A 25249-nucleotide genomic window follows, 5' to 3' on the forward strand; every position below is an offset into this window, starting at 1 on the left:
AGGGTTATCTGTTTTGCATCTTTAAAAATAAAATAAAAATATTAGACGGGATCAAGTACATTAAATTTAAAAAAAAAAACGGAGACAAGTCATCTCTGATATACACTTTTGAAAGTGTTCAGGTTTCTTTCAAATCCACCGACTTGACTGCTTTACTAAATTTAAATAATTTCGTCATCCATTCACTCTTGTGAAATATTTTTCTTTGTACTTCTAAAAAAGTCAGAGCACTTTCTTTAATGTCTTCTTTTTGAAACACTTGCCATCATATTATTGCTATTTATTTGAGTAAAACGCCCTTCTTGTTGTGATTTCAGATGCAGTACTGCCATGAACAAGTTTTCCACTACTCAGCAAACCGTATATCTTCCACGTCTAATTTAAAAGACTTAATTTTATTTTAACGCTGATGCACACTTCTAAAAATTATTTTTCTCAATTTAAAGAAATATTTGATGTGTAACTTTCTGGAAACTATGACATTGGCTAGGTTTTAACCCTCATACACACGTGTGCATCTAACTGGTAACGCTCACGCCTAGAAGAGAGGAAATATAATGTTTTTTATGTCTTAACAGGCAGCGTTACAATGAGTAATGTTGTTGTGGTTTTAATCCCGCCGCTACATCCCCAACTACTGTATATGCAATTGATTGATTGCCGAATCTATTCGCAGTTGTTTGTAGTGAAGAGAGATATCTTGTACATAAAAACGTCCCCCGCACACTCAGACACAGCTAAATATCAAAGTTGTTAGAGGGAAAAAAACAACTGAGGGAATGAGAAAGCAGCACGCTGGGTATTTTCCTTCTCCAACGCCAGCCAGCCATGGAGAAGGAAATTTTCCGCGCTCTTTGGGCATGTTTTTTCCAAGAGAGAGTATACAAGTTGAGAGCCCATGTGCAATAAAATGAGTGTTGAGATCAACTTAAGTGAGCCTCTCGCAAAATATAGTTGCCTGTTTGTTGTTGCAATTGCTCTTTGAATGTTAGCGCTCAAAATTCACATTATGAGAATGCAAACGAACGGCCAGAGTTTTCACTTCATCTATTTGTTCCCTGAGTGGATTGATCGGATTATCGTTTCACGAAAATTCAAACTTGATTCAAGCTTCTTATTTGAGTTATTTTTTCGGGACATTGTTGACTGATTGAACAGAGGTGGGATCTAATTGGACGTGTAATGTAAATCGATGTTGCATAATTAAGTCAATGTTGTTTGGGTAGAATTGTATGTGGAAAGTTGATTCAATTGCGTCTTCATGACAATCCAATGTTATGGAAATTTTGAACCCAAACATGTGTACTTCATCGTGCATAATGTGCCCATTTTTGTTTGTTTAGTTTTTTATGGCCACCAAACACACACATACACACACTTTCTCGAGGCAAAGGAGGTAAACTAAGAATTAGCAGCATACACTTGGAATCGTCGCCTTTTTGTCGGATCACTAAAATTTTAGCATTTCAGATTGGTTCAGCGTTAGCTAAATAGAAAATTGCTGTTTTGGCCGGAAACAAACACGGAAACTTGTTTAGCTGTCCTGGTGCTAGAGAAGCGGACTCGAATTGGTCCGTTTCTGAAGAAAATTAACCATTTGCTGTGCGCCGCATTAGGCCCTAGCGCATAACATACTTTGTGGGAAAAGATTTAAAACTAAATGTTGCCTCAATGCTGAAAATAACATGTAATTGAGATAGATTGTAACTTTAAAATGCTTTAGCTGAGGAGATTAACACACAAATGTAACTTGTGAAGAGATGAATAAAAATATTTGTTATAGCTATGTAACAAACTAGTTTTATTGCTCCATTTCTCCAATGGATCAAAAGGCGTCAGCAAGACAGATTTGGCATAGTTAACTTCATTACCATTCACTGGCACATTGGTATAAAAAAACTGGTAACTTTGTGTTTGTACCTGACAAATATTTAAAATCTTAAAAATCCTATATTAACGCGTAGTCCCATTAATTGCACAAGATTTGAGCTTCGATCATACCGAGCAATTCAAAATTTGAGATGGACGAATTTTGCACCTATGCTAATACTCCCATTTTGAGCATAAACGACAAATACAACAGTCAGGAGACTTGCACATACAAACTATTTAGATCATGGTTGAGCAAACCTCTTAAATGCTACAAACAACAGGCACTCATTCTAAAGGCGCTAGTGCCCAGTACAGAGGGGATTTGGTTTGCTTGGAAATAACTAGAACATCAGTCGTGGACGATTTGTGAATCAATCAAACCGTTACGTTTGTATCTGAGTACCTTCGTGGTCACTCTGGAAAATGAGATTCTGTGTGGTCGCATAATACAGCTTAAGGGTATTCCGTCTTTGCTCCAACTCTATCAAATACTTTTCCAGTCGGTTGTTTTCCTCCCGCTGTTGCTCCAATTCATTTAGTAAGGCACCAACTAGAAAAATAGCAATAAATAATTATTCACTTGCAATTCATGTAAAAATTGAATGGTGCTTCAAAAGGTGGTAATGGGGACACCGTCTACCGCCCTGGGACAGGGTTCGCCTTTCCCCACCCGGTGTAAACCGACCCAGGTTTTTCAGGGTTTTCCAGGCTGAGACCCAAAAAACCCACTGCTTTACCCTAGGCTCCAATATTTGTAGTACAAAAAATAAAAAAATGCGGAAAACCCAAAAATGGTGTTATTTGGCTGTTTTAATTAACGCCTAAAATTAATGCTGCGTATTAGCGCATCGCAAAATTGGCAAGACCTGGGGTATAGGGAATGAGTTTCTTCGTTTCTTAAAAAAAGCAATGAATAGCAAATCTGAAAAAACCCTTAAAACAAAAAAAATACCTCCCAATAAAACCCAGGTTGGTCAGGCAAAATGTAAAAACCCAGGTTTTTCGGCCCACCATTATAATTCAGAATGAAAAATTTGTCTGTCTTTGACAAAAGTTGAATATTTATGTCAAATCCTACCTTCAGTTCCTTTCACAGCATTCAGCATGGCTTTTTGAAAAGCATCATTGTTCAGAGAGAGGAAGTTTTCCATAGAGAAGACGGGATTGCTTTCAGTTTTCTGTGTTGAAGTTTCCACTGTCTCAGCAGCTTTGCTTTGAGATCGAGTCACCCTCGCTGGCACAACTGCTACTTCATCACATCTTTTAGATTTGTTCTTTAATGAATTTTCTGTCACTTGTTGTTCTTCTTGTTCGCTTATGCCAGAATCAGCGGAATCTTGGTTACAGTTAAAATTCTGTGAACGATTTTCACGTCAAGCGATTTAAATTTAGGGATATTCTTACTGTCCGAGTAAATTTATTTAGCATTAAGTGTTTACCTGATCATCAATGAACATGCAGCACACGTCGTAAGCAATTTTGACCATCTGGTTTCTTTCTAACAAGAGCTGTTCTACATCTTGAGTATCTATAACCTTCACTGGAGATTTCTGACTGCTTCCTAATGAGCTGCAATTAAAATTAGTACATATATAGTATTGATACTAATAGTAATATTGTTCCCACATACCTGTTTTTTAACTTTATTTCGTTTAAATAGTCTGATTCCTTAGAGTCTCTGTTCCATAGTTTTCCCTCAGATTTTGTTTCTGAAGGAGGTACAGTATCAATGTCCATTTTCATGTCCTCCTCTGTTTTGCAATTTGGCTCATTGTCAGTGGAAGTCCGAATTTCCGAAACGTCGTTCATTCTAAAAAGACGACAGACGAATTTAAAAACTTATATTACATAAAATCATAAATTAACTAACAATCATCTTTCTAATTGGTAAATTTTGCTTCAAACTAACAAAGGTATGTACAAAGGTTTAGAAAAGTTTCAAAAGAATGTTGGTATGACTCAATATTAGCATCCAGATTCAATTATGATGGCATCGAACCCCGTGCCAAAATTTCGTTCATGCTAATTCAAACAACTTTTGTTAAGTTTTAGATTTAAAATTAGATAAAAATAAATATGCCAGAAGTAGTTCTCTCACCTTGTTGTGAAGTTGAAATTTCTTTGATGTCTTTGCGGCAGATTTTGTGAGAGAAGGAAATTAAAATTTACCGAACTCTTTGCTTGAGTTTTACAGGTACATTTTCAAAGTCTTACTTTTCATTAAAGCGATGCCGAAATCTACAAATTTTCGCAATCTTGATGCCGCAAAAGCGAACGAAAAACAACTCAAAGTCATGCGCGGGATTTCCCTTGCCGGCCAGCTGGTGCAAGCCAGAAGCCAGTGCGAGCGAGTGAACGAGTGTTCACAAAACAAATTGCGCTGATTCGCTCAGGCATCGTGCCAATGGGAGAGATGAGAGCTTAGTGGCTAGTGCTTTTTTGAAAAATAGTTGAGCGAAATGCACGTGCAATCACGGCAGAACGTAATGTAAATTTACGTAAGAAATGAGAGGATTGAAATAAGTTGGTATTACGGGTATTACAAATACTTTCCTCAAAATGAAACTCAGAGATTCTGCAGATTTTGCTCTATTCATAATTTTAACAAATTAATCATAACAATAATTATGGAAAAATTACGTTTTCCGCCGCGAACTTACAGTTTTCACCACCCATACTTTATATAGGATTCTCATAAGAACTGGCAAGATCAGTATGCGGCGGAAACTGTAATTTTTCCATATTGTTAAAAATTTTTATTATTATTTTGTTTTATTTACTAACCTAACAAAATAAATGTAAGTCACGCCCGGTAAAACCTACACAAGGCTACTCACATCACACATTTTCACATGCATATTTTATTCTTTCTTCTTTACTCCAACTATGAGGTTTTTGCGAAAACTATCTAGATATAGATTGTGTGGTACACATTATTCCTTGCTACACACTATATATAACACCGCATAACACGTGAAATCAGCGGAAAGCAGAATAGTCAGAATCAACTGTCGATTCTATTTTGGAAAAACTTCTCAGGGCCGTACGATTTATTTGGACTGGATAAGAACAAAAAAGTAGGTGAGTACACTTCCTAAAATTGAAGCAAAAAATTGGAACGAAAACACAAAAAAGTTACCACCGTTCAATAGGAAAGCCTTCTCAAATCTTTCAGATATTATTAGAGCACAATTTAATTGGTGAGCCTCAAGTTCCATCCATGGTCCACGATAAATTTCCTTCCGAATGGTACAAACCTATGCGCCATAATTAATCAAATATTAAATTAAAATGAAATGATTGATGTATTTACCTTGCTTTTTAAAAGCTCTCCGAGGAAACAGTAAACAAAGAGTCGTACCAAAGTCAATGTAGTACCAATTGCACCGACAGAAAAAAATGTCAGCGTAAATCCAGATAGCCGCTATAAACAGTATTAATTAGTAACATTATATAATTGGATGACAATTATTATGATTGTTTGATTTTCCCTTTATGATAATACTAGTATTTATTTTCAGTTTTTAAATCATCTCCAGGAAACTAATTAGTCATAATAATAATAAGCGTAGAAAGTTGGTGATAAGGCTCTTTAAATGAAATTTTAATCTATTTTATCAGAAGATTACAGATTAAATTAATCAAATTTAAATTACCAAGTATAGGGCATACAAGTATGCCGAGGAACAAAGCATAAACGTATCTTTTAAAGTCACTGCTACAAGGCACGGTGAAATTATGCGATTAAATTGAATGTGAATCCTACAAAAGAAGAAACATCATAGCGATTTATCCATCGTAAACTCTTATTATCTCACCTGCTAAGTGTATTGACAGACTCAACCCACGACCTTAAATTTTCGCTATCTGCTGTTCTCATTTTATTGTTATATTTTTCTACCGCGTAAAAATATTTCTTGTTGAATAATGCCTTTTTAAACTTTGATTTCAACACGATAATTTCATGATACAAGCAGCAAATATAAATTAGAAACAACATATCAAAACCCACACCTTCAAGATCAGCGAACAAGTAGTTGATGTGTGGAAATATCTTAAGCGTAAAAAAGTTGTTGAGTACTATTTCTATAATGAAAAAATCTGATATTTTTGAATGATCGCCGCCTTCAAAACATAATGTTTTATATAAGTTGAAAAACGAGTTAAATGCCATGAATATTGATGAGAGGGAGGTTAACGGAATTACAAGATTTCTCAAAGTGGATTGTAATTTTCCTCTACCATTCTTGGTTAAAGGGGAAAGAGCGAATTCGTTTAATTCTGACAGTGCCAATGCGACACCTTGGCGGTGAGATTGAAACGACGTTGAAATTACAATCCCAAAGGCCAGCCCGCAAAGCGAGCTTACCATATTTACCGTGATGAAAACCGAATTAACTTTTTCAGATGTTTTAACACGGCCATTCAAGTACAAAAAGCATATTCCAAGGATATGTAAAACTCTTAATATTAAAAATAAAACTTCCAACCCTCTTGCGATAACTCGAAGCATTCTACTCGTAAAATTCATTTGACTAATCGGTAGCCAGACGCCAGAGAACATCAATAACCATAAAACTAAACGGCAAGCGAAAGTTCCAAAGATATTCCCTTTGTACCCTACCATTTCCTGCGCTTTGGCTGGACGACTTTCTTCTATAGACGCTTCTATAGAAAAAAAGCTCAAGACGAGTGATGCGCAATTATAATGATAATCCCAACAAGACTTTAAGGATATTGTTAGTGGAATATCTTGACTGTTGTATGCGGGCGCATGCTGCTAAATGATTGAATTTTAAGGCGATCAAATGAGAACACACATTATTGATTTTGCATGTGGCTTACAATTTTTGTTTATCTTGATAATGAAATTATGTTGTCATATTGATTAGTTATTTTCCATTTTTTAATTTCGTAACAAGCTAATACAATCACAAATAAAACTAATATGTAATCGCAAAAAGTGTAAAAAAGCCAAAGTTCATGAAGACTATTTAATTTGAACTAACACAATATAGTACGTAATGACAGTTCCAATGAGTGTTGCGAAAAATTCCATAGAGTAAGTAAAAAAGCCACCACCCCTAAGGACAAACGTCTTTTCATAGCTTTGCATCACTGTCAACACACATTGCAGCGTGTAAGGATCTAAATCACACCAAGGTCCATTGAAAAACTCTGCTCGGATGAGTCCTGCCTAAAGAAAAATTCTGGAAAGGTGTATTAACAATATAATAACTCCTTTTACCAAACACTGCAACTTTTGTCCAGCAGCGCAGTAAATGTAAATTCTAAAAAGTATTTGACCAGTTTCTATTATCATTGCTACAAGTTGAGAGAGAGTTAAGTAGGAAATTGCCTCCTGTTGGGCATATAAGATTCAAATTAAAATTAGGCACGTAGTAAAATTAATGTTATTTACGAAACTGTTGGCATAAACAAAGGCAAACAAGCAGAGGCGCATTGTTTCTTTCACTGCTACAGTCACCAAGCAGGCTGAGACGCACCTATTCATGCCATCCAGAATGCTAAAATATGAATTAACTTTTAAAATTAAATAATGCATAAGCAGTTATTATCGCATGCCTTGATATTGAATCAATATACGAAGCCCAAGATTTAAAATCAAATTTTATGATCTCACATGCTTGAGACCGTTTGTTCATGTGTCCAGGAAAGTTGTTCTCATACAAAACGTGCGGCAGACTTTTTTTAATAAAAATAATTTCCTCACATATAGCATTTGTAAAGAAGCCAATAAATAGTGCGTCGAAACCTGTTTCTAGAAATATAGCGTGACAGTAACTTATGATTGTTACCGCAGCGACTAAACCGTAATTAGACGCAATGAACTGGTGAAGCCACGATCCGTTTGAATCAATCCAGTTCGGCAATGTTCGGTCAATAAAAAGTGAATAAAGACTACGTAAGAATTGTAAAATATTAATGATAAAATTGAGGAAAAAAACAGGATTAATTGTTCTTTGAAAATTTGTATTTAATGTTTTGCGAATATTCTTCAGGAATGGCGAGTGAGTATGTTTATGAAGGGCCATCAACGCGTTTGATACAGAATAACGGTGCATTTGTAAAGATATAGAAGCGACCAAAACCATGCCTAATGTATCAACAGAGATAACAATGTTTATGGATGTCATTAATACATGATTCCCATCCGAGTCGGTTTTGAGCAGAATATAGGCTATCGATAAAGCCATGTGTATGAATCGAAATGCTACTAGTATAATTTCATAAAGTTTAATTGCCAAGCGCAATAAACTAGATTTAAAATTCAAGTCTCCAATGGGGAGCCATACTCCAGAAACAAAAATGGTCCAAATGACGAGACGCAGACCAAAAACTTGACTCATCTTGCCCGCGTTTAATGAGCGACGACCCCTTCGTGTGCAGCTACTCAGCCTAAATTACGAGCTCGAACTTGCCACAATTATAATCAATATTGCGGCAAACGTTTACTTTCTAATTTACGCTCTTGTCAACTTATTGATTTTGCTTGAACTAAGTGGATTAGATTATCAATATGACGTCAGCAGCAGTAAAAATAATCAAAAATATTATTTCATTCAAATTTTTGAAGTTTTGATTTTTTGACTACATTTCAATAGGTTCAGAAAAATAAAATGTTTCAGATTTAGAGGCGGAAACGCTCATGTTGGCTCCCTGGATAGGCGAGCATAAGTGTTTTTCAATTAAAAATATAGTTCATAATGACAGTTAATAAATATAGATACTTTCCCAACACTACTACATTTTAACAGCTCATCCCAACTATTTCAAAATTATTAATTTTCAAATTTCGATATCAAGGAGAACACACCTACTGATTTGAAAGGTTTTTCCTCATTACCATCACGCAGAGTTTAAAATATGATGAAAATATGCCAAAGGAAAACTTTCCGTTCTTTTTGCAGTTCTCTCTAGTTATGGATTATGTAAGTTCAATTCACATAATTTAAAAAAAAAATCCTATGGCTGTAAAAGCTGTTAGGAAAGTTTTTCTAAGAAACACTACTAACAAATTATAGCGAAACACCATATTTTTGTGATTTTCTGTTTAAAATTTGCACTTATTGAAGTGTAATGTTAGAACTAAATAAAACTAATAATAATAGCTTTATGTTATCACATTATTTCATTTTAGCTCCTTTATTTAGAATGTTCATTATGGTCACATTAAAATAGCTTACTTGCTTTATAGATATAGCAATTATAGAAAATATTTTTCTTGATCCACAAACAGGTTATGATGCTCACAATTGAGACAATGAACAGTGAAAGGCACGGTGTAACAACACTTCAGAAAATTCAACGAGCTGGACTTCTTTAAAAAGTAGTGTCAAAAGATAGATAGCCTATTTTGTGGCTCAATGGGAAATACTAAACTAAGAGAAGGTAACAAAAATCGTCATAAATATGTAGACCCAGAAACAAATAAATTTCATCAAATAACCGTTTGTGCAAAACAAATAATGACACAGGAATAATTGATACTGCAACGCACCGTTGAGCACTCTACTGTATTGACATCTTCATTAGCCAAAATAAAATCGGCTTAGCATCGATCTGAGAAAATGTTAGGAGTTAGTACTAGTCTGTTGATATCTCTGACCAGATTTTCAGTCTCCGTGTCACATGTCAGTGGCTTCTGCTCATAGGAATAGCGTTCTTTTTCCTCTTCTTCCATCTTCAAGATCGCTTCTTCGACCTTCAACTTTTGCTCCCAAATCGATTTATTGATTGTAGCGGCTCCAAGCCCACCTTGACTTTGGAGTGGAGTCATTTTTCCCAATTTGAATGGGCAGTCTGTGTGAGTGTAGCCACCATTCTCAAAGATGAACTCCAAAAGGCTACGCCAATTTGGATCTTCCTGTAGTATGTGTGGATTTCCAATCACAATCAACAGAGCACTGGCTCTTGTCACAGCAACATTGAACCTCTTTAAATGGAGGAAAATGAGTATTAAATTTGGTTTGATATTTGGATCTAAGGTTTTACCTTTGGTTCTCTGACAAATCCAAGGCTGAACTTGTGGTCAAGCTGAAGTTTGGCAGGGTTTGACCTCACAGTTGATATAATGATGACACGCCTCTCCTGACCTTGGAATTCTTCGACAGATCCAACGCTGACATCACCAAAGCCGTTGTCCTCGAGAATTCTCCTGATTTTGTTGAGTTGTCCTCGGTATGGACTCACAACGCCAATTTCACCTTGCTTGAGGAATTTGCCATTGAAATCAGAGGTAAGGACTTTCCTCACGTACTGAAGGACTTCATGCGCTTCTCCGCGGTTGAAATAGCTGATGGCAGATAAAGATAATAATTATGTTATTGAAGTTGTCTTTAAATTTAGAAACTAAAATTGACAAATGAGAGAAAATCAAGGGCCACAGAACGCTTTTGGCGGTATCAATACAAATATTAATCTGCACACTGGCATAGTTGGAGCAAAATTGCTGTTCGATTGTATTTTGGTACTTCTTACCTGGGAGAGTTTGGATGTTGTTCATCTCGTCCCTTCAAACCATGGAAGATCAAGGGGAAATTTGGCCGCGGGAGCCACTTCAGTTTGCAAGCAGAAGAAATGATCTCCAAATCACCACAAGGCTGAGAATAATAATGCAAGTTGCAGATATTCAAAAAAAATTTTAAAAACATTTATTTTACAATTAATTCGCCATCGTAGAAGAGCTCGTTTGGAACTTTCAAAATGTGTGGATGGGATCGATAGTTGTAGGTCAACTTGGTGAGCACATTAGCATTGTAACCAGTCACATCCTTTCTGTAAAGTTCAGTCTCCATCAGCCTTACTAGCAGCGAATCTCCTGAAGCAGAAAGTTTTGTTATTGTATTTCATAATTCCATATTATTGATTATTTATTACCAAGGCCAAATGCATTTGCCATCGGGGATTGAATAATGGGTCCCAGCTGCTTCGGATCCCCAGAGAGCACGATCTGACTTGGTTTGCTAACTGGTCCTTGCAGGCCAGCAATAGGGACTAATGCACTTGGCTCCATTCCATGCCCACACTCATCTATGAAAATGTGGGTGAAATGTCCTTGAGGAAAGTTCCCACTGAAGAATCTAAAAATAAAAAAATGAGCCTCGGTTTTAAAAGCTTTGAAACCGACTATTACCTTCCAGCACAAATCATAGTGACAACAATCACTTTATACTTCATCAAGTGTTCACGATCAGGGAAGTAATTGATGTATTTAGACTTGAAGTTACACACATGTTTCAGTTCAGCAGGAACTCTGGAGCTGTATCAAAAATTGGCTATTGAGCGAGAGATGTTAGACATCAAACAAACATATACTAGTTCACGCTGGGGCTGTAAATTCGAATCAAGCCTCTCGGAGGGACAGAGGTGTTATCCAAGAGTTTCATCGCAATCAGGTCTGCAGCAGCATTAGAAGGAGCAGCTGCCAAGATGTGGGAGCCTTCTTTCAGAGCACAAATCTGCTTGATGCACTCGACTAGGGTCACAGTTTTCCCAGTGCCTGGGGGCCCAAACAGCAAGTACGGAGCTGGCATTGATGAGCCATTCACAATGTTTTGAACTGCTTGAAGTTGCATTGGATTGTCCTTAATCCTTGGGTTGTACCAGGTCTTGCTAAAAGCAACGCGAAAAATAGATTATAAATATATCTTCTTGCTACTAAATGGAAGAGCCAGAAGCCTGTAAACTACTAAGTGCAAAAACTTGGTGGCCTCATTAGGAAAGATTCAAAGACCAATATATTTGGTGCAAAATCATAATAAAATAGAAAGATTGCCCATTTAATCTGATGCCAACAAAATCAACAAACTTGAAATATTTACTCGAGGGAAGCATTTATGACGATGAAGAAATAAACAGACTTGTCATCTAATGATTAGGGCGCCAGTTGGAACCGAAACACGTCCAGAACAATACAAAGTCTCAACTTAAACCAACAAGGACAAATTTGTTTATTTCTTGATCATAAAAAATCGACAAATTTGTACTAATCAAAGAGTTTTTTCGTAAGGTCATTAGCTATGTAAACTAATTTTAAACTTACATTTTGATTTCAGTTTTGTGCTTGCCAAAGGAATTAGGGTAAAGCGTGTTCATCATTGTTGGACTATTGTCCATGAGTTCAATTGCTCTGTGTTGAACTCTCAAGCATGATCTATTGAAGGAGAAGTGTACTGCAACCAGCATGTCAGGGTAGAAGTTATTGACAAAGCTGTGGAATGAACAAAGTTTAATTGCAAAAAATACACAAGAAGGCACAGCGTACCTAGTTCCCATGGTGAATCTCAATTCAGTCTGTTTCACCCACTTGACAAATCCTTTGAAGATCCCAGCCTCTGTCGTGATGTAAATTGCATCACCTGGAAGGACAGAGGGGCGGTTCTCGGCAAGCCCAGGAACCTATAGGAATCAAAACAAATATAAAACTGTATCCAAGTTGAATTTTTTGAAGTTTTCAGGATTATTTTTCAGAAATTTAATGCACATCCAGAGCTTGCAGAGTGAGAAAGTTGAGTATGAAATGCAAATATTGGCATCTCACTTACTGATATTAACTAATGTAGTGTGTAAGGCATGACATTCATATTAATTTTAAAATAATATTTACCTCCAAATAGAAGTCAAATGTTAGTGGCACTTCTCTTAGAGTAGCAGACTGTAGAGCATACTTGCGCAAGTTGCATAGAATCTGGTGTTCTTCAAGAAACAACAGGAGTTGGAACAAGCGTTTGTAGTTAAAAGGCACAGAGCCATCAAGTAAACAATTTCTGAAAAAGACTAATAGGTAAGTTAGAAACTTACTTTCAGTTTTTATTACAGTGTGGAGAGTGTCCTTTCCAGTGACGCAAGATACGGGTCAGGTCCAACAGAGAATCCATAATTGAATTGTCTGATCAATTTCCAGGGCAATGGGTAGTCCCCCAGTCTTCTCACAAGATCCAAACTTGTCTTTGGCAGCTCTACCGGTGCCACTTCAACAATGTGCGGTTCGATGATGTTGTAATCCTTCTTGTCATCCATGTGGAACTCTTGCGTTTTCAACCTCTTGTCACCTGGTTCAACTGCAGTGAAGCAGTAGTCGATCTTAATGTTCTACATAGATAAGTATTAAGGTTTAATAAATGTTATCAGGATTCGTAAGTTGCACAGACCATTTGCTTCATGACAAATAACTCCTGGGTAACTTGAGAATCTCCTTTAGATACTAAGTAGAATTTGAAAGCAACCACATAATCCAGAAATGTCGGATATTTGCACTCAAGAAGAAACACTTTCTGTCCTGCAGTATCTGGAATTAAAGAGGAAATTAGGGTTTAAACGCAGATATTAAAGCAACGCTACTAACTAGGCTCAAGTTTCAATGGACTTTGGTTTTCTTCTCTCAAGATCTTGCCATCTCCAATGATGATGTGTGTTTCCACCAGAACGCAGCTGCCCTGGTTCCCAATTTTAGGGTTGTAAAGCACATCCAAACCAATACTTTCTTTCACAATCCCATCTTTGTGCTAAGAAAATGAAATTCAGAATATATTTAAACTAGAATTGACTTTGATTTACCAGAATGAATTCTTGACAGAGAGCACCTGAACCTTCACTGCCAGCATTGCTTTGAATTGTGATGGAATTGAGTTCTCCACTCAACTCAAGTGGTGGTTTGTCAGAATTGTCTTGGTCGCTTTAAAAGGTTATTCACTTGATAACTATAACTTTCGCATCTCAAAATGTAGCTTTATACCTGCATTGAGAATAGAGAACCATGAACTTGTGCCGACCGGTTTCATTGTGCTCATTGAGTTCGTTGATGTTGTCGAAGGGCGCATTGCAGACATCACAGCATAATATGTCAATCTCCTGGGTCGGTGTCAAGTCAATGCTAGTCTTGTTTCTGCGATGAATTGTATGCCGCTGGTCAAGAAATGTTTTCCTGTTTTCTTTCAGGACCTGGCTTGGCACACTCCATTCGTGCCTGCTGTTGGGAAGGAGGCCATTTTCTCGCAGAGCCGCATGAATATTTGCCTTCTTCCTATTTTTCTTTGAAGATTTAGGCTTCTTTGTTGCTGCAGATGCTTCTCGCATGACTAGCTTCTCTTTGCTCAGCCCTCCAGTGCCTAGAGTGAACAAATCAATCAGAATTAAAATTATTCAAAGGTAGTTACAGTCCAAGAAGTGAATTTTTGGCGTGGGCTGGCGTGACATAAAAAGCGAGCGACAGTGTGGCTAGAACCTGATGTGACAGCAGAAGAGGCACCAAGCAGATTTTAAATGGTTTGCCATCTGCACTACTCTCTGATTTGTCACGCTGCCACGCCTGCAGCTCGGGTAATTTTGCTGACACTTGAAATTCAAACACCTATAGCTATAGACAAAAATTGGCATGCATATAGTTTTTCAGGCGATCCTCCTGTTTAAGAGATTCCCTGCACTTCCTTGCTTTTTCTTAGGAACCATTTAAAAGAAAAAATAGCGCTGCGTGTTTCTAAATATTGGTATTGAAGATAGCAATTTTAAATTAAAGAGCTGAGAATATTTCTAAATAATGGTATATTTTTGGAAAAAAACACGTCTGTTGATGTAAATAAAGATACTATGATCAATATCATACCTGGGCGAGCCTCCTTAGCTGACTTGCTAAGACGAGGAGGCCATACTTGGTTGGAGTTTGCAATGCAGAGTTTAATTTTGTTTTTGTTCATAGCAAATTTGCAATCTTCATCGCTATTTTTGTCAGCAACCAAGAGCGATTTGTAGAAGAGATTTGCAATGATGCGGTGAACAGGAAATTTGTAGCCAAAGGGTACAACCGCAGATTTGTAAAGAGCTTTTAATTCATCATTATGCCAACGACATTGCTCATGCTCCGTCATCCTCCAAAGAAGCAGGTTTGTGTTGTAGGATGCTATTTTGGAAAAAAAAACGAGATCAATAAATTTTGAACAAAGTAACTGTATATCACTTTACTCATTTTCTTTTTTGAAATTGTCTCCTTTGTGATTTCTTCATTTTTGAATCCCATCTTAGCGATGTACAGTTGGTCTGCCTTCACAGAGAGCTGAAAGGAGAAGAAATTTGTATTGTTGACATTTAAGGAAGTGACATTCCGCTGACCGATTGTTGGAGTTAATTTTTAAATTTTAATACTCTATTCTGTTGATAAAATTTTGAAATAGGCGACCACTCGAGGATGAAGCCTGGTTTTATTTTTACTCAACTACCTATTTTGTGTAGTTTATAATTAAATTAATTCAAATCCAATAAGAAGTGAGTCAGAGTGCTGATACAAATCAACGGCTTTTTTTGGTGATACGAATTGTTCCAAAATGCTACACAAATCAAGATTTCAATTACCTACCTACTTAAGACTAGCTTTCCTCAATATTTTATCGCAAATTATTTAAGAACAAATTATATTGCTGATAACGATTTGTATTCATTTTCATCCTAAGCTTGTTATGGGGTAACGTAAGAAGTAAATTTAAAGTAGAGCTTTACAGGCCAACAGTTTGATTTTCAGATTTTCTCGAAATAATATTAAACAATATATTGTCAATGATTTTTCCGCTTGATTTCGATTCATGTCAAAGCGATCTAGCAATGGTGCGCGAATTATTAGCTAAATTTCCCTTCTGGCGATGTCATTATTTCCAATCAGGAGAAAGTGCTCGCCGCTTGATTTACATGCAAATTTAAGCAGATTTTCTCCAAAATTAAAAGGTAACCCATAGGATTTTTCCCCCTATTTTTATAGATGATAGTATTTCGCATGACAGTAAAAGGATTTTTAACAAATTTGCTTTTAAGTATAATATCACAGCACCCAGCAGGGTGTGCTAAAATCTAGGGAGTTGTTGTATCTTAAATCAACCTATTATATCCCTGCTCCTTCATTACAAAAAGCGAACCGTCGCGAGAGATACTAAAAAGGCGTCAGAGAAACTGAAGTTGAGCAGAGCACCAAAAGCACCAATCTCTTTTTCTATTTTTAATGACTCCTTTAAGTTTGTTTCAAATGTTTATAAGTACGCGGAACAGGAATGCAAAAAATTCGTGATAATAAACGGATTTACACATAAATTTCTTTGAATAATTGAAACCAGGAATCAGGCGGTTTCACGAGTAACAATTTGAAGGGGGAAAAGTCTAAATAAAATTGACGAATTGGACTACAGCTGATTCGGCCGTTAGTCAACGCCTCATCAGCGACAATAAAATTTTGTTACCTGCAAAACAATATCAACACTGTTCTAAATTGTGGTTAATTGTGCCTTCACCGGATGTTGAAAACGTCTATCGAACAGACTTATCAGTAGACTTCTTCCTTCATGACTAGCAGCTCACGGCTCCCAGCAAGCGGTAAAGGTAACGAGAAAGTCTAAGAAGTAATGCGGCAATTGCGGCCGAGTAATCATTTTGGTGTTTCCCCAAACTTTTAACGCAGCGCACTGACTCACACAACACACTGACAGACTAAGGTCGAGTTTGCTATGACGTAGGAGTGTTGAGCGTGTTGCGAAAGATTGCATTGGTGATTATACATATTATCTGTGATTTCGTCACGAGTCGCGAATAAAAGAATTCGTTGATGAGCCTGTTTGTGGTCGTTCATTATCGGTAGGGTAATAATGGAATTATTATTTCCATGGGAGCAAGCAGTGCGATTAGTTTAACTAATTTCCGCTAATTTCATTTTATTTCCCAAAAATAGGAAACAAGGGCAAAAATAAAATTGGCTGAGTTTGACGCTCGCATATACAGTATGTATCATTTATTTTAACTGTCCCTTTTAATCTTATTATCATTAAAGGATTAAGGAATAAAAGATTAAAAAGCATGATCAACAGACTTCTTATTGTTTCCTTTGAGTGGATTAAAAAACGGCTTAGTGTTTATTATTTAAAACTGTGTGTAGCGGAGAAAAAGATAATACGATCATACAAAACACACAAACGCAGAGTGTATTATACATACTTTCATGTAATTCCTAGCATTGCAGTCGTTTATTTATTTATTTATTTATTTATATATTTAATAATGATTGTTTTAAGTAAATTCATTTAAACTTTTAAATTCTAGTTTTGTAACTCATTGTCAGTTTTTATTTTTTATTTTTATATCATTTTATATGTACAAGAATTTGGGATTTGTGCAAAAATCGCAGTATTATTTTTACTATAGGGAACGCACACTTCTCGCTCTGATGGGAAGATTCAATGTTAATCCCTATCCTAGCGAGAAGTGTCAGTTGGGCGAAAATGGTGAGTCTGCCATAATATTTATGTAACATGTCGTCCTGGTCTCGGTAAAATTGCGCAACGTTTAACAAACATTCCAATTTTCACTGTCGAATTGATAGTTGACCTTTTCTTGCAACAAGGAAATTCGCGTTTGGTTGTTGAAAGTTAGTTACGCAATTTTGCCGGAACCAGGACGAATGTATTTATTTAAGGTTCGTGTTCATAATTGGTGAGAACATTAAACAATTACATACATAACTCCTTTACGTATCCTTTAGTGAGTGAGGCTCTTGGCTCTTGCATGAATATGAAAATACGATTTCCATGCCCACCGGCAGACACATCTCGCCAGTTCTTATTATAAGAATTCCATTACATTATAAAAGTATGGGTGGCAAAAACTGAGTCGGTGGCGAAGTATATATAATTTTACCAAACATATATATTATGTAAATATACATTAGGAGAATGGAATAAAATATTAATTTATGATATTTATTTTTTTTTAAATGGGGAATTTAAAGTTAATTTATTAATTTACGATTGTGTTTATATTTTAGTAGATATTTCCAACACCATACTAACACTGACAGATCTTGCATGAAAGAAAAATATTTTAACTAACCTCACTATATTGCTTTGTTCTTCTATTTCCTTCATGATAAAACACTCCGTGGATTCCTGCACTCATCGCGACCGTCAAGGATGGATGAATGTATCTATCTTCAGCTCTTTTGGCTATATTTCTGGCTCGTCCTAGTCGGTACACATGCTCAGTCTGGACGAAAACAGTGGTCACGATTATGGCTGTGGATGCACAGCCAGAGCAGAGCCAGGGTCGCTATTCAATTCTCATGTTAGTCTGATAGTCTCTTGGGTCTCTTCAGACGCGTCAGATGTTTTTTGTTCACAGCTGCGCCTCTTGCGACAATGTAGAGTGCATGACATGCAAGCTGTGGGAGATAACATTTCGTTTCATTTTGTCGGTTCTCCTCTTTTCCTCAACTTGCGTTACAGTTATGTGTGTTGCGTGTTTCCTCCTGTTTGTTAGCTTTTGAGCAATACCACCTTGTACATACATGTCAAAATAAAAACGTTCTAACTTCTAACTCCCAACCAGCTCCCAACCGACCACGACTGGCTGAAGCACTAGCACACTAGACTAGAGATAGAGATGAGTAATAAACCCGAACCTACACCAACACCAAAGTCACCAACGTGATGCGGTCGCTGCCAGACGTCAGCCCTAGCCTTTGTACTCTTTGTAGTCCTGTTCACTCAAAAGTGCTAACAATAAGGTGATGTGGGCAAGACTAACATAAGCTAACAAAACTAACATTAACAATAAGAAGTTCTGCAACCACTCATCAATGGCAGGACGAGGGTTTTTTCAGCCAATCAGAGGTAGCGCGAACAAGAGGTAGAGCAGGTGGAGGAGAAAAGTGGCAAGCTTGTGCGTTTGCGGTCTCTGTCTGATTGGATTTAAACAGCGCTCGACCTGCCTTCGGCGAAAAGCTACTAAACTTCTTGGCTTGTTCTCTGCTCTGCTCAAGCTCGCGCCTTGGAAGTTGGGAGGGAGCGGGCTTAGGGCTAGTTGCTGGTGGAATTGGAATTCTGCAAGAAGTGCAAGTGAGACGATTGACGATTTCCTTCCGTGCTCTTCCGACTTTTAATGTGCTAATTTTTCCCTAACTTCAGGTTTTAGTCTCCTTGTTATCTGCTTGTTTATGTATTTCATGTCAATTTTTCAAGACAAATTATAAACCCAGCTGTTCTTTTCTGTATCACTCCCTTTTCGCGCTCTCTGTTATCAACCAATCGGCTCTTAACTACGCAAGCCCTATGGCCATAGGTTCATTTTCATGATCAATGATAGAGAATGTAGAATACACGCACGCTTCACTCCCACTCACATGTTGCGTGGATTGTTCTGTGCGTTTGGAATTTAGCAAGAAACGAGGCAATAGATTATTTTCAGTTTAATTTGGTTAATTTGTGGAAGTTGGTATGTAAGTTCATTTTTTTAACTTTTATGTATACACATCATATTTTATGGTTATAATGTTAGCAAATAATGTATCTAAATATATTTTACGCGTTATACATACAGTCATACCAAATTATGTATGTACCACATTTTTCACGTTGCATTGATAAAATATTGTAATTTTCATTGCAGACACCACAATCACAATAAATCATGACGAGATTTGCTCGAGCAACTGGTTCCAAATCAAGCAATGCTCGGGTCGTCGAAGAAGCTACTTCTTGGGCAGAGATGAAGAAGCAACTCCTTGAAAACCAGGAATCTGCTTCGCAGTCTTCAAAGGAAATCCAAGAAAAAATCGCAAAGGTCAAATCAAAAAAAGTTGAGAAGGAGGCACCAATCAGTGAATGGGCTGAATTTGATTCAAACGCATTATTGAAACCATCTTACTTGGAGCAGCAGAGTGATACAGCAGGCTCAGCCGTTGAAAAGCCCGAAATGAAAAAGAAGAAAAATGTCGGCGAAAGAACTGAATCAGCCAAAGAAAAATCAAGTAATACTGTAGGAAAGAAAAAACTGAAATTGGCCAGTCCATCAGGATTTTCTCCTAAATTGGACAAGGTTGCTGAAATGGAAAAGATCACACCTGATGCGAATGGTGGCTCTACTGTTGCTTCAAAAAAGAAGATGAAGGGAAAGAAAAATAAAAAAGAACCTGATATGTCCAAGAAAACTGGTGCAATCGGAAACAATTTAGTTTCTTCTGGGGGACAGAAATTCGCCAAACCTGAAAACCAGGCAACTTCTAAGAAGAGACGTGCCGAAAAGCAGTTGGAAGGAACTGACCCCAAGCGAAGAAAACCACTATCCGAAACCATTTTTGTTGATGGCAGAAGCATAGAAATTGAGATTTATGACGGCTTTCCTGTCCTGAAAGAAGATGCGGCCAGGCTTAGGGAACTCTACAAGAAAATGCTGAAAGAAGGTATACCTAAAGCAGAGGCAAGGAAAGCCATGAAGCTGGAGAGGAGGAGGGCAGAGAAAGCCTTGAGCAGGGAAAAGAAGAAAGTGTGCTTCCATTGTCGACAGGCAGGCCACATGATGACTGATTGCCCGAAGTTGTCAAGCGGCTCATGCGAAGTGTGCTTCAAGTGTGGTTCCACAGAGCACAAAAGTCCCCAGTGCAAGGTCAGCCAAGGGAATGACTTCAAGTTCAGCACTTGTTTCGTGTGCGGCGAGTCTGGACACATTTCAAGGCAGTGTCCGGACAATCCAAGGGGACTCTATCCTCAAGGTGGTGGATGCAGAATTTGTGGCGACGTCACCCACTTGAAAAGGGACTGTCCGCAGTTGGTAGAGGAGCGTCAAGAGAAGACGGTGAGAGTGAGCAGCGTAGGAAACTACAACTCAATTGAAGATTTGGATGAGAAAAAACCAGCACCTGCAGTCGCGTTGGGTGGCCCAAGAAAGAATAAGCTTATCAAATTTTAAGGGTGTATACAATAAAACATCAGTTTCCTAAATTTGTGAATATATTATTTCTTGTAAATGACACAAGTCTTGATTTTAACCTAAATTCCGAGACATTCGATAAAAATCACTATAAAATCGAACTTCCAATTATATTCAAAATTTTGTACAAATCATATGGGTTATCTATTCAAATCTGCAGTATTACTAAGAAACAAACAGTAGCAATTTCGCTTAATCTTGAGACCACAGCAAGTTGACAATAGGTTTTATTTGAACTTACTCTGAACACTACTCAAGTTGTACCTCAACATTAAAATATTATTGATAACATTGTTTACAAATTATGATCCACACTTGCTGAGCACTCGATGAACTGCTTGAGGCACTCCCCAAATTCTTGGAGTATTTTCTGCTCGATCTGTACATCTTCCATCTCCATGGATTCCCCTTCTTGAGCTTGCGCCAGCAAGCACTGGCAAGTGGCATCAACAAGTCGTTGGTTCATGAAACCGAATGGTTGTCTACAATGGTCACAAATAAATTAGTTAAACTCATTGCCAAATAGCTGCAAGGTTATATAGATCACTACTTAAAAGTTAGGACAGCAAACATACATACTTAAAAAGTGATCTGAGATAAAAGTTTAAAAAACAAAGATATTTACACTTTATTGAACTTTTATCAAATTTTTGACCGAACCATGCTTATCAAAATTATTTAAGTCAGCTTTATCCCCTCTTTCACTCACTCAAATTTGAATTAAAAACATTTTTGAAAGAGTCAGTAGAACAGCCTGGCAGAATAAGTGATACACACCTTGTGAGATGCTGACTCGCCAACTGTGGCTTTCCTCGCTTTGTCATGGTGAGTCTTGCTCTACTTGCAGCATACAAATGCTGCTGCCTGGCCCTCAAACCGGCAGCGAGCACAACGTTCTCTCTGTCCAATTTCCGCTCCTCACTGTCCTCGAGGTTGCGGCAACCGACGCATTTGCACATGTGTGTGCAGGGAATTTTGGCCTGCAAGTTCTTAATGATTAACGAGTTCCAATCTAATTATTTGGTTCTGATTAAGTCCCTCGAAATTTGAAAAAAAAAATGCCCAAAATTAATAATCCATGATTTCTCCACATTTATTTCAAAATTGATATTCTCACACGAGGAAAAATTTTGATAATGATATTGCCACGTGCACATAGGCCAAATTTTGGAAATTTAGGATTATCAAAATGTTATGCATGTATGTTATGCCAGAATGTTTTGATTTTGACCTTAATCTCTAACCTACAAAGTTGATCACCACGGGCAAACTGTTTGGCTTCTAAAGTATAGCATGAACACAACGTTTTTTTAATTATCTCTGTCTGGAAAATATTATTCGCTTCGAAAAAAATCACCCATTTCAAAAATCGCAAACTTTGAGCCCATGAAAAATAGGCCGTTTTGGCTTCCAAATTCAAGCAGATAAGCTTGTCCAACCAATACCAATATGACAGAAAAATTTACCTCAAAACATTCGCAATAATTCTTCAGGCAACCAGACCGCTTGCAGTTGCATCCCTTGTTGTGCCTTCGTTCATCTCCAGCCTGCGCTTTGCCAATCTTTGGCTTGAAAGCGGCTGGGTTCCTTTCCAGACACGCTCGTATGGCTCGTTGCCTGTCTTCCTCATGTTCCAAGTTGTTAAAACAAGTGTTGCAATTGCAGTTGAAGCAGAACTCGCCATTTGCAAAACAATCGCAATACCTAAGAGTATATTGAGCACATTGTTAAAATAAAATATCCAAATGAAGAAATGAATGGTACTTACAATTTCAAGCACTGAGATTTGGTGCAATTACAAGGCTTCCTTTTCAAATTTGTCTCTAGAGCCAGCTTGGCGTGACTTGCAGTTCGAGCGTCGAGGAGAGACTTTGGGCTTAGCTTTTGCTCCGGTTTTATTTTAATCTCAGCGGACACCGGAGTTACACTTTGAAGCTGCTCATAAATTTGGGTGGGTAGCACCATGAAGTTTCCGCCAGCAGTGGGAACTAGAGTGCCACCAAGCTGAGTGACAGCTGCAGTGGAGACCTGACTCACTCTGCCGACTGTTGTTGCAGGCACAATGATTTTCTGTGGCTTGTTTGACAATTGCTGCCAATTGGCTGCGAATGAATAGCCTGGCTGATTTTTTATCGAATCTCTTACAATCGATTGCGCTGGAGCGATAGGCACAACTTTTGGCGAGGCAGCCAACACGTTCTGTTTCACAGGCACCATTGTAGCCTTTGGAATTGACGGTGCATTTGGAGACGCGACAATACGGACAAACTGAAAAAAAGCATTGAATTAATTTCATCGCAAAACACCACTTATCAAGCCTAAAATGCTTATGACTCCAGCCTTGGAATATTACTAAATATTGATTAGTGCACACCTGTCTGTTTCCAGGCAATTGAATGCCATCTCCAGAGGCACTAATAATATTTTGTGTAGCAGGAATTCTGATCATCCCAGTAGAACCAGGGGATGAGCTCAACGACTTTGTGCTTCCCTGTTGAGAAAATTAGTTAAATCCTTTTACATTTTTAGTATTAAACATGGCTTACAGCTTGTCGAATGATGACTTTCTGGGTGCCGGCAGCAATCTGTTTGACACCAAAGGATGGCTGGGTGTTAATGATGGGCTTAAGAGTAGGAGCTGGTAGTATTTTGGCTGGCGGCTTCTGTCCCTGGGTGATCATCGTAATTTTCGGAGTTGATATGGTTCTGGGAGAGGCCACTTTGTGCAAATTCAGGTTTTGGTTGTTGGTCGAAGAGACAAGTGTCTTGCTAGATCCAAGAAAGCCCATTTGTTGTGCCTGAGAAAGTGATATCCGTTGCACACTGGGCCCAGGCGTAGGACTGGCCGCAATAAGCTTGATTTGCTGAGGTGTGCCAGGAGATGAGGGAATCATAATTGGAGACTTGGTGGTTCCGCCCGAAATCACCAGCTTCGTAAAATTCTGAAATGAGTTTTGCATGAATTAGCAAGAAGGTTAAATTTTTTATCAAATGAAACTACCTGCTTTTTAGGAGATGCGGGTGCTGGTCTGATGGTTGGCAGTTTGTTTGATGTGGAAGGAATAGGGCGTAGATGAATAAGGTTACCATCTGAAGGTCTGGCTTGAGTAATAATTTGTGCGCTTCCCAAATCATGCGGTTGCTGAAGGAATAAGTAAGTTCCTTGCTCAATACCTTCTGCGACGTCACTTGTGATCTATTAACACGATTGGAAAATTAATTTCAAATTTTCAAGCTGAGACACAGACTGTTTCTTACAATTTCGCCTCCACTATCGTTAATGACAACCCCTTGAAGTAATGAATCTGTAACTTCTTCCTCCAGCACATGATCCTGCTCCACAAGCATTTCTTCTGTTTGCTCATAAACTTCTTCATCATCTGGCTCTAATTTTCCAAGATCAGGATGAAAGGTCACAAGTGACTCCAGGTCACTCGCGGAAATTTGGTCTGACATTGCGGGCAATTTCTGAAACATTAACAATGCCACTGATAATTAAGCAATTTGGAGCCAGCGTATGTAGGAGGAATGTTATGTCTGAGCAATATCTGCAATACTTTAATTTGAAATAATAATGTGAATATTGCAAATAAAATTATGAAACATTTATTCAATTATTTAGCGTGATGTTCACTCCAGAAATTTTGTCTCCCTTATAACATTGTATAACACTATTCAGTAGCACGGAGCCTAATAATATATTTCATATATTTTGAGATGGCATAATTATATTTCAACACAATCATGTTAATGTGTGTATTCCATCGCACGTTCCAAAATATCCAATATTTGAATTATCCCATTAGTCAGAGAATGTGCCGCCATATTGAATTCCTCGTTTGAATTTGAACTTTTGAATTTGTCTATCAGCCTTTATTTTTGCACCGAATGGGGCAAAACAAGACGAGCTGAAAAATAGATATCAATAACAAGAAACTCTTAAAGAACGAAAGAATACGATGGATTCATTATTTCAGGGAGGCTTAATACGGAACGTTCATAATTTGGAAATTATTTTGGTGTTCAAATGAAGCGGTTGACGAGCGAAATGACGCGCCATTTTCTGCCAGCTAAGCAGGGAAATTTTAAATAAGTCCCCCGCGAGGCTTTCGATTTAGAGTTATCCTCGGTGTTTGGTGAATCGGCAAAACTTGAAATTGGTCAAAATCTTACAAAAAATCTGATATGATGTGATCGCAGGCTAGACAGCCTGAATTTTAAGAGCTAAACGTGCGAAGCTAAGGTTTGTTTACCAGGCTACTGCAATGTGGGTGTAGCCGCAAGTATTAGAGCGAAAATTTTTCAATGATTTCTCTGCAGGCATACTTTGCTAGGCACAGATAATTGATAAAATGTCTAATCCTTACCGAACTTCAGAATCTCTGCGCTGAGAAAATTCGGTTTAGAGACGAAATCCTCAGGAAAATAAGTCTAAAGTCAAATCTGCCCTTCAAAATCACGCGCCCACCATAATGGATCCACTATGCACTGAGCTCGCGGCTCTTTTCTCATTGGTTGAGCAATATCACGATGCTCAAAGGCCATTGGTTGGTTCCGTGGTTTGTTCACAGCAGACAGTATAAAAAGTAAGAAGAGAACTCGTGTATTTTTTACAGAATGGAAT

At 37.7% G+C, this 25249-nt stretch overlaps 5 protein-coding genes across 10 annotated transcripts in view; 2 read left to right on the top strand and 3 right to left on the bottom strand.

Annotated features, from left to right (window-relative positions):
• LOC135936268 (uncharacterized) overlaps nt 1-1305 on the top strand; it is a 67283-nt gene extending 65978 nt beyond the window's left edge. Inside the window, exon 7 of the mRNA XM_065479030.1 lies at nt 318-1305. The gene's annotated coding sequence lies outside the window, so the exon portion shown is untranslated. The remainder of the gene's footprint in view (nt 1-317) is intronic.
• Nucleotides 1306-1784: 479 nt separating this feature from the next.
• On the bottom strand, nt 1785-4239 carry LOC135936278 (uncharacterized). Its single transcript, XM_065479040.1, has 5 exons — nt 3971-4239; nt 3503-3682; nt 3312-3441; nt 2951-3227; nt 1785-2422 (listed from the first exon to the last, which is right to left on the bottom strand). Exons 2-5 carry the CDS (start codon nt 3679-3681, stop codon nt 2256-2258), a joined length of 753 nt encoding a protein of 250 aa, XP_065335112.1. The 5' UTR covers nt 3682; nt 3971-4239; the 3' UTR covers nt 1785-2255.
• A 4762-nt stretch (nt 4240-9001) lies between these two features.
• On the bottom strand, nt 9002-17912 carry LOC135934876 (putative helicase MOV-10). 2 transcript variants are annotated; one of them, XM_065476896.1, is made up of 18 exons: nt 17752-17912; nt 14854-14944; nt 14498-14791; nt 13631-14003; nt 13453-13570; nt 13241-13400; nt 13047-13183; nt 12713-12987; nt 12503-12662; nt 12161-12294; nt 11939-12106; nt 11212-11508; nt 11030-11155; nt 10774-10976; nt 10557-10714; nt 10375-10496; nt 9889-10189; nt 9002-9829 (listed from the first exon to the last, which is right to left on the bottom strand). In XM_065476896.1, the coding sequence occupies exons 1-18, from the start codon at nt 17815-17817 to the stop codon at nt 9446-9448; spliced, it is 3567 nt and encodes a 1188-aa protein (XP_065332968.1). In that variant the 5' UTR covers nt 17818-17912; the 3' UTR covers nt 9002-9445. The 2 variants fall into 2 exon arrangements, with proteins under 2 accessions (XP_065332968.1, XP_065332970.1); XM_065476898.1 differs by lacking the exon at nt 17752-17912 and adding an exon at nt 16113-16367.
• A 710-nt stretch (nt 17913-18622) lies between these two features.
• On the top strand, nt 18623-20636 carry LOC135934880 (uncharacterized). Of its 4 annotated transcripts, none has more exons than XM_065476907.1 (2): nt 18623-18755; nt 19306-20636. In XM_065476907.1, exon 2 carries the CDS (start codon nt 19327-19329, stop codon nt 20602-20604), a length of 1278 nt encoding a protein of 425 aa, XP_065332979.1. In that variant the 5' UTR covers nt 18623-18755; nt 19306-19326; the 3' UTR covers nt 20605-20636. The 4 variants fall into 4 exon arrangements, with proteins under 4 accessions (XP_065332979.1, XP_065332980.1, XP_065332976.1 ...); XM_065476908.1 differs by lacking the exon at nt 18623-18755 and adding an exon at nt 18802-18824; XM_065476904.1 differs by lacking the exon at nt 18623-18755 and adding an exon at nt 18984-19135.
• On the bottom strand, nt 20628-25147 carry LOC135934878 (protein lin-54 homolog). Of its 2 annotated transcripts, XM_065476902.1 has the most exons (10): nt 24993-25147; nt 23884-24093; nt 23627-23821; nt 23172-23567; nt 23000-23116; nt 22771-22893; nt 22394-22716; nt 22092-22329; nt 21403-21605; nt 20628-21107 (listed from the first exon to the last, which is right to left on the bottom strand). In XM_065476902.1, exons 2-10 carry the CDS (start codon nt 24079-24081, stop codon nt 20921-20923), a joined length of 1980 nt encoding a protein of 659 aa, XP_065332974.1. In that variant the 5' UTR covers nt 24082-24093; nt 24993-25147; the 3' UTR covers nt 20628-20920. The 2 variants fall into 2 exon arrangements, with proteins under 2 accessions (XP_065332974.1, XP_065332973.1); XM_065476901.1 differs by having other exon boundaries at nt 22394-22893.
• Between the last annotated feature and the right edge of the window lie 102 nt (nt 25148-25249).

The sequence above is a fragment of the Cloeon dipterum genome, chromosome 1 (genome assembly GCF_949628265.1).
Source record: "Cloeon dipterum chromosome 1, ieCloDipt1.1, whole genome shotgun sequence".
NCBI classification, from domain to species: domain Eukaryota; kingdom Metazoa; phylum Arthropoda; class Insecta; order Ephemeroptera; family Baetidae; genus Cloeon; species Cloeon dipterum.

Coding starts and splice junctions, on each gene's coding strand:
- LOC135934880 (XM_065476907.1), top strand. CDS start 19,327: ATGACGAGATTTGCTCGAGCAACTGGTTCCAAATCAAGCAATGCTCGG.
- LOC135934878 (XM_065476901.1), bottom strand. CDS start 24,081: ATGTCAGACCAAATTTCCGCGAGTGACCTGGAGTCACTTGTGACCTTT. Junction 23,822..23,883: donor ACGATAGTGGAGGCGAAATT/GTAAGAAACAGT, acceptor TCGTGTTAATAG/ATCACAAGTGACGTCGCAGA. Junction 23,568..23,626: donor CCGCATCTCCTAAAAAGCAG/GTAGTTTCATTT, acceptor AACTCATTTCAG/AATTTTACGAAGCTGGTGAT.
- LOC135934876 (XM_065476896.1), bottom strand. CDS start 17,817: ATGAGTGCAGGAATCCACGGAGTGTTTTATCATGAAGGAAATAGAAGA. Junction 13,571..13,630: donor GTTCTCTATTCTCAATGCAG/GTATAAAGCTAC, acceptor AACCTTTTAAAG/CGACCAAGACAATTCTGACA. Junction 12,663..12,712: donor GAAAGGACACTCTCCACACT/GTAATAAAAACT, acceptor AGTCTTTTTCAG/AAATTGTTTACTTGATGGCT.
- LOC135936278 (XM_065479040.1), bottom strand. CDS start 3,681: ATGAACGACGTTTCGGAAATTCGGACTTCCACTGACAATGAGCCAAAT. Junction 3,442..3,502: donor GAAATAAAGTTAAAAAACAG/GTATGTGGGAAC, acceptor TTTTAATTGCAG/CTCATTAGGAAGCAGTCAGA. Junction 2,423..2,950: donor TGCTGTGAAAGGAACTGAAG/GTAGGATTTGAC, acceptor CTATTTTTCTAG/TTGGTGCCTTACTAAATGAA.